Here is an 8,462-nt window from a genome sequence, read left to right as displayed (position 1 = left end):
TCTATCCACTGACATCATATATCCCCCCTCTATCTTTCCCTATCCACTGATATCTATGTTTGCCCCCTTGTTATCTCTGCCTATTTCCACTGGCATCCTCTGTTTGCCCCCCCCCCTCTCTATCCACTGACATCCTATATGACCAGACTATCTCTTTCTCTCTCCCGGGCTCTCTCCTTATCCACTTTTATTTATGTTTGCCCCCTCACTATCTCTCTGCCTATTTCCACTGGCATCCTCTGTTTGCCCCCCCCTCTTTCCACTGGCATCCTCTGTTTGCCCCCCCCCCCCCTCTTTCCACTGACATCCTATATGACCCGACTCTATCTCTTTCTCTCTCCTGGGCTCTCTCCTTATCCACTTTTATTTGTTTGCCCCCTCACTATCTCTCTGCCTATTTCCACTGGCATCCTCTGTTTGCCCCCCTCTACCCACTGACATCATATATACCCCCTCTATCTCTCCTTATCCACCTATATTTATGTTTGCCCCCTCACTATCTCTGCCTATTTCTACTGGCATCCTCTGTTTGCCCCCCCCCCTCTATCCACTGACATCATATATCCCCCCTCTATCTTTCCCTATCCACTGATATCTATGTTTGCCCCCTTGTTATCTCTGCCTATTTCCACTGGCATCCTCTGTTTGCCCCCCCCCCTCTCTATCCACTGACATCCTATATGACCAGACTATCTCTTTCTCTCTCCCGGGCTCTCTCCTTATCCACTTTTATTTATGTTTGCCCCCTCACTATCTCTCTGCCTATTTCCACTGGCATCCTCTGTTTGCCCCCCCCCCCCTCTTTCCACTGGCATCCTCTGTTTGCCCCCCCCCCCTCTTTCCACTGACATCCTATATGACCCGACTCTATCTCTTTCTCTCTCCTGGGCTCTCTCCTTATCCACTTTTATTTGTTTGCCCCCTCACTATCTCTCTGCCTATTTCCACTGGCATCCTCTGTTTGCCCCCCTCTACCCACTGACATCATATATACCCCCTCTATCTCTCCTTATCCACTTATATATATGTTTGCCCCCTCACTAACTCTCTGCCTATTTCCACTGGCATCCTCTGTTTGCCCCCCCCCCCCTCTATCCACTTACATCATATATCCCCCCTCTATCTTTCCCTATCCACTGATGTCTGTGTTTGCCCCCTTGTTATATCTCTGCCTATCTCCACGAGCTGGCATCCTCTGTTTGCCCCCCTCTATCCACTGACATCATATATCCCCCCCCCCCCCTCTATCTCTCCCTATCCACTGATACCTATGTTTGCCCCCTCACTATCTCCCTTTATCTCTACTGGCATCCTCTGTTTGCCCCCTTATCTCTTTCTCTCTCCCTATCCACTGATATCTAAGTTTGCCCCTTCACTATAACTCTGCCTATTTCCACTGGCATCCTCTGTTTGCCCCCTCTAACTTCTCTCTCCCTTTCCACTGATATCTAAGTTTGCCCCTCACTATCTCTCTGCCTATTTCCACTGGCATATTCTGCCCCCCCCCCTCAATCCATATCACAGAAGAAAATGGAATTAGTAAAGCGTCATGCATGCAAAATGCCTCGCTGGTCACAGTTGATAATTCCTTTACCAACTATCCTGCCCCTATCTCTAGATCTGCATTTATCCATATATATATATTTGTTTGCCTCCCCCATCTCTCTTTATCTCTCTGTCCCTATTTACTGGCATCCTCAATGTTAGCCCCCGCCCCCTCTATATCTCTCTACCCCATATCCTCTGACATACATGGTTCCCCCTCTATCCCTCTGCCTATATTTCCACTAGCATTCTCTGTTTGCCCCCTCTATCCACTGACGTCCTATATGGTTCCTCGTCCTATCTTTCTTTATCTCTGCTCCTATCCACTGGCATCCTCAATGTTAGCCCCCCCTCTATATCTCTCTACCCCATCCACTGGCATCCTCAATGTTTGCCCCTATCTCTCTTTCCCTATCCACTATCATCCTCAATGTTTGCCCCCCCCCCCCTCTATCTCTCTGCCCCTTTCCACTGGCATCCTCAATGTTAGCCCCCCTATATCTCTCTACTCCATCCACTGGCATCCTCAATGTTAGCCCCCCCCCCCCCCCCTCTATATCTCTCTACCCCATCCACTGGCATCCTCAATGTTAGCCCCCCTATATCTCTCTACTCCATCCACTGGCATCCTAGATGTTTGTACCCCTAGCTATCTCCCTTTTCCTATCCACGCCCTGTATCTTGCTATATCTCTCTGCCCCAATATCCACTGGCATCCTCTTTATTTGCCCCCTCCCCACGGCCTCTCTTTCCCCCTCCAATTCTGTTTTCCTTTTCTTTCTCTTTCCCTTTTCTAGCATCTTTTTATTTTCTTTCTTTCTGCATCCCCCTTATCTCATTTCCCCTCGTCCTTGCTTTCTTCCTTCCCTTTCTGTTTCCTATTCCTTTTCTTAACCCTCACCTCTTTCTCTCTCCTTTTCCTCTCTCCCTTTACCCTTCTTCCCATATTTTGTGGGGAGGGGGGGGGGGGGGGGGGGCAGGGGAGGGACTAGTTTATGACTACCTGTATATAAGCCAACCAGTCCAAACCCAGAAATCATGGAGAATACTGGAAGTAAAATCAGATACTAATTTATAGATTTAATTTCAATATACACCATCTTTATTGCATAATATTAACACAATAATCATACACCTTCACCACATACTGAAAGTAATCGACGACTTCAGGTAATTGCTACTTGGTCTATTACCCACTTTGTCTTCTTTCCATTCGATCTCATCCTGTATGGTCAAATCATTAAAACCAGTCTGTCTCTTAATTTCCGTATTATAGCCCATTTGTCATTTTGTCTAATTTCCAGTCAGGTTCGACCCATTTCATCTATCTACGTGGCCTACCACCACTCGAGTGTCTGTGACCAGGTAAAGTGTTTACATATTAACTCTTCATTTGAAAGTGCAAAATGATTGGCAGACACTGGAAATTAGACCATCTGGGCAGATTAGACCAATGAGAATTCAACCAAGTGAAGTGCAGGCCAAATGACAATTAGATCAAATTGACAAAACCTGGGACCTGTCTTACAAAGAGATGCAATTGATCCGATCAATCGCAACTATGGAAAGCCAGCAACGTCAACATCTAAGATACATGTTTGTTCAAAATGTTTTCTAGAAATGACGTCTATTCATACATTCACTGTTTTCTTTACAATTCAGTGTGCTTCTCTTTGAGCATATATCCAAAAGAAAAAATTACGACACTGATGGATTTCCATATACATAAGGTTGATTGGATCAATCGTAACTCTTTGTAAGACGGGGCCCAGATGAGTTCAGCCCATGTGGTAATAGACTGAGAAATAGACCAACTGCTTGGAGACAAAGTGAACATAAACCAAATAAACGAGACAGGAGCTTTTGCATGCAAACTTCATTCTGTCATGTACAATGCATGAAAATATAGACATTGACCAGGGGGCCCTTTTCATAAAACTTATTGTAATAACAAATTTGCAATAACAGTTAAAAGCTACTGAAATCATTCAATTTGATTGGCTGATAGTAGACTTGTTCAAGAAAGTGTGCATTTGTTATTATAGGAAGCCTTTATGAAACGGGACCCAGGATAGCACAAAATCATTCTCAGGACTGCGCTTGAAACAAGAATCTCAAAATATATTCTGAATACCATCAGATAGCAACACGAAAGTCGAACGCCAACATTGAAAGCCTTGGATGTATACTAGCATGGTTTAAACAGAATCTGACTTGTCAAATGCTGGTAGATGATGCACATTGTCATGAAAATAATGATAATGACAATAACTAGCATTAATAACTAGTATTGCTAGGAATATTGTACTAATGATAAAAGATAAGAGTCTTGAATTAATCCATTTATGAAATATCCATCTTTATTTAATTCATCAAATCCCTGTTTGATAAAACTAGTCATTAATTTAGAAAGTAGTGTTCTAAGCTATAAGATCAAGCATTGGTACAAACTTATAAAATACTTCAAGCATCTGTTCCCATCAAGTTTTGTGAAAAAAGGAACAGTGATTCATGAAAATCACCAAACCTATCATATTTGGCCTTAAAATGAATTGCAAGGGTCTGAATCAAGACTTGCCTGGAAACTTTTATTAACTTTTTTTATTGGGAACACCAATCAGTATTTAGCACCCACATGGACCGCTGAAAAGCATTACACAATAAAAGATATTAAAATAATCAATAATATATTCCACATGAAATTAAGAAACATAAATAGCCATGTACCCAATCAATAAAAATGCCATAATTTGGTATATGAATCTGTAAAAATAACTGTTACATGTTTAAAAATAATGTACATAATTTATTCAATAAATGTAAATGAGGCTCTATTTCCACCATAACACAAATAACATGGAATAAATAAGAGAGATTTATCTATGTGCTTTATCTGAATAATGTATGAAGTGTAACAAAGCTATGAAATGTAGCTTTCAATGAAATTTCAAATTTGATCTAAATAGGCAATCCGGAAATCTTTATCGGTTAGAAAAAAAAAAAGGAATAATAACAAACGTAAATGGACAGAGAATCACAGATTATCCTTTGATGGTTGGGGGAGGGGGTGAGGAAAAGTGTTAATTAAAATTATGACACTAATCAATCAAATATTTAATTAAACTATAACAAAACATATACAAGACTGCAAATTTAGAAGAAAAAAAAAAGTTGAACTCCTCAAAACAACAGAACATTGCTGACACATAAACGAATTGGGAGGTTCTCAAACTTGATGTACATTACTGTGAAACATGGAACATCTTTTAACAAAAAAATATTTATATACTCTGTAATCCAAGATCATCGGCTTGATCAAACTCTTCTTTCAATAATATACGATGAATCGAACAATACACCTAACTTGAGGACATAATATAGGACTTACTAAATATTACTTGAGATGAATGATAAAATACACAAGTTTTATGTCCATTAGAGAACAGGTATTTATACCATCATAATGTAAGTTATCTAATTTAAAGCAAAGTGAGAAATGGTGAGTATTGAAGAAAAAAAATTGATAAAAAATAATATATCATAGCCTAATAAAGTATACACAGCCAAAGAAATATTTTCTTATTACCATTGCACAGAAAGGCAGGGTTTTTTATCAACATTTCTGTAGTTTTAAAAATGACTCTATTGTCATGAATATGTATTATCAATAGTAAAATAAATTACATCAATTGTGTATGAGGTCTGACAAAATTAAATGTTTGTCCAGCATAACAACAGATATATAATTAATGTTTTTAATGCGAAGAAATTATTCTTAACAGATGACTGGAATAATATTTGTACCACTGCACTTAACAATGATGTATGCAATGATTGTAATTATATTGTAAATTAATTAATGTTTGATAGGTATTGTGTTTTGTATAGTAGTCACTTCCTAAAATGTAATATCAATGGATTAAAATATGAAAAAAAGAATTCTGTAGATGATAATAGTGCATAGAAGCAATAAAACACAGATTGCACTTTCGTTAATAGAGTGTACATTACATGAGTATTATCAAAATAAAAATTCCAATGAAAGGGCTTATACAGAGGTTTATGCGTAAAAAAGTAATAAAAACCCATCTCACGTTCGTTGCAAGAGTTTATAGTCACATTTCAGACCAAAACATCTGTAAATGATTAGTTAGAATAAAAACCATTCATTATAAGCATGGATAAGGGGCTTTAGGGCATCTTTGAAATTAAAACAATTCAAGTTTATCTCATTACTGACCAATAGCTATGTAGTTTGTTGTGATTTATAAAAAATACCCTGATTGCTAAGAAAGTATGAATGCTTGTAAGCAAGCAGCCAGGGGACTGACAGCTTGAGGTCCTCTCCTAGGGACCTGGTATACATTTAAATGCCTTACCAGAGGGCACTAGCACATCAACTTGGTATTGAACCCAGGTTACCAAATTACAAGACCACTGCTCTACTAAACAATCTTTTGCGCTTTTCGGCAAAAGATTCACAGCTTGCCTAATACAACTCATAAGAACTATGTATAACATTAATATTATTAAAAGTACTAAAAAATTATGGTAAGGATACCTATAATGCTTAAATATTGTCATCTTTATGTACCTTGAAGTATTTAACTTGCAAAAAAAGGATCATATTGAGGTCTTAAAAATCCCCTCTTACAAAGCAGGGACAGAAAATATAATGCCTCATCTTAAATGCCTTACTAGTCCAGACCCCCCCACCCCACTATTTCCATTAAGCCTACCCCACATTATTAGAACACTCACATGAACGGCCATTAAACGAAGCGGAAAATTGATTAACAAGTTTCAATTAGACTAACTGATTATCATACAAAATAACATTTAGCCTTGACCAAGCAATGTGGACCAACTGTAATAAAACCAAACGAATTCAATGTGGTGAAGGCCAATCTGGGACTAAGACCGAGCGGTATCTGATCACAATGCAATCAAATGCATCACAAGATGAGCAGATTCAAACACACATGTTGTTCCAGTCTTTCAAAATGCAAACAAATACATAATTATCTATACTTTTATTATCAGGGTTGTCTTTCACAATGATTTAAGAGTGACTTACATCGTGCGAATAGTTACTCCGTTACCTCGTTGATGAATACGCAATAGTGCACATCCTCTAAACACCATCAGACCAATGTAATGATACGTTATTTACCGCACACAACTGGCAATTCAAGTGCCATCTTAGTCACACTAAAGTTTTGTGAAACACCACCCTGGGATACAAGAATAGTGGAGGATTCATCATGCGTAATAGTTTGGAGAGACTAGAAGATCTGTTAGTACTACAAGTTGATCGTCTGTGAAGCTCTGTTTGTGTTCATGCCAGTTGTCGTGATGCGTTCTGCGGAAGTCAGACAGGGTCTTCCGTACTGTTTTCTACAGATAGCAAACAGAAATGAAACAAAATGAATTATGTAAATATTTTCAATTTGAGAAATAGTGAAACAAAAAACTGACCAACAGATCTTTCCCATCAAGGCCAAAAATAATTGAAATATATTTTATCTTTCAGTAGTGTTGTGGGTGGAATATTCAGACTCTCGTTGTTTAATCAGAGAGTCGTGTGGTTGAATCTCACCCCCTACCTAGCATCCTAAGACAAAGCGTCAATGTACACTTTGCCACTCTCTATCAGGTGTTCAATGGGTACCCAGTAGAATGCAAAAGTCTATATAATATGCCTAACAATTGAGTGGGCAAGTCAGGATCTCATGACCATGGTAAAAAAATTATTTGTAAAGGCTGAGAGGCATTGTTCCAACGTATTATGTGTTATATAAAAGTGGAATATCGTTATCATCAACACAACTATTGGGTTGGAATTAAATTGCAATGGTGTAACTCTGGCAATGTTATAAAACTGACATACCTGTATACACTTGAAATTATTTATAGGGGTTCAACGGATACATATTTTGATAGGTCATACCTCGATAGGTTGGGGATCGTGTAGGTGGTCAGTAAGGTCCATTAGAATCTGTGGCATCCACTCAGGGACGTCATAGGGATACGCTTGGACACAAGCACTCAAGCCTAGGATACCGGCATGTCGCTGGACGATGGCTGTGAATAGAGAATAATTGAAAGACTCATTTTTATCAGCTAACATCCCATTTTACCAATATCACAAGGAGGATATATACTCTGATATTATGGAAAGCTTGAATAATCACACAAATTTAAATGAAGCTAATCAATGTATGCATTGGGGAGATATGAAAATTAAGTTGTTTTTCATGCTTAAAAACAATTTTCAATTCCAATTGACCTTTCCAATTGAAAGTCTTGACAAGATCTTTTTTTTTTTTTGGAAGATACGTGATACGAGCACATATCTAATCAGAATTGGCCACAGCACCTCTACGGCATGGTATGATTTAGATTTTGCTAACTACCTCAGAATATCCATTAGAGAAAGACAGGGCTATATAAGGGATGCATGAGGCGGTGGCGGTGGGGGGGGGGGCGATGTGGGGTATGATCTAAAGACAAGTCATTACCTCCAGCAGGTGCAGCCAAACTGACTACCTTCTTTGTGGGTAGTCTTGTCTTACAAAGGTTCTCAAAGTGGCTCTGCATTCCATTTTCCATTGGTAGGAAGCCACAGTGGATCAGACCGCTCAATGTTGCCCCTGCTACCTCTCTTACCTGGATAGGGAAAATGAAGTCATTATCACTTATGACCTGGTAAATAAAGCCTTGTTCATACTCTCAGCATCAATGACTAGCAACAAAGCTCACTTGTCTACATTATCAACATCATCATTGCCTTCAGCATATATGAACTTCAAGAACTGACATAACTAAAATTGAAATTAACATTGCCATCATCAGCAGCAACAGCAGCATCATTGTCGTAATTCAAAGCACGACCAACAACATATTACCATGAAGTC

At 39.0% G+C, this 8,462-nt stretch overlaps 1 protein-coding gene across 1 annotated transcript in view; it reads right to left on the bottom strand.

Moving 5' to 3' along the window:
• Nucleotides 1-2,624: 2,624 nt before the first annotated feature.
• The window catches only part of LOC129264520 (proteasome activator complex subunit 4-like), a 34,433-nt gene continuing 28,595 nt past the window's right edge, over nt 2,625-8,462 (bottom strand). Inside the window, exons 37-39 of the mRNA XM_064102549.1 lie at nt 8,067-8,214; nt 7,496-7,629; nt 2,625-6,942 (exon numbers count right to left, since the gene is read on the bottom strand). Of these exons, the coding sequence (XP_063958619.1) occupies nt 6,808-6,942; nt 7,496-7,629; nt 8,067-8,214 (417 nt within the window). The 3' untranslated portion in view covers nt 2,625-6,807. The remainder of the gene's footprint in view (nt 6,943-7,495; nt 7,630-8,066; nt 8,215-8,462) is intronic.

This window comes from Lytechinus pictus, chromosome 7 (genome assembly GCF_037042905.1).
Source record: "Lytechinus pictus isolate F3 Inbred chromosome 7, Lp3.0, whole genome shotgun sequence".
Taxonomy (NCBI): Eukaryota; Metazoa; Echinodermata; class Echinoidea; order Temnopleuroida; family Toxopneustidae; genus Lytechinus; species Lytechinus pictus.
Note: the sequence above shows the minus strand (reverse complement) of the source record. Positions and strands in the feature narration are given on the sequence as shown.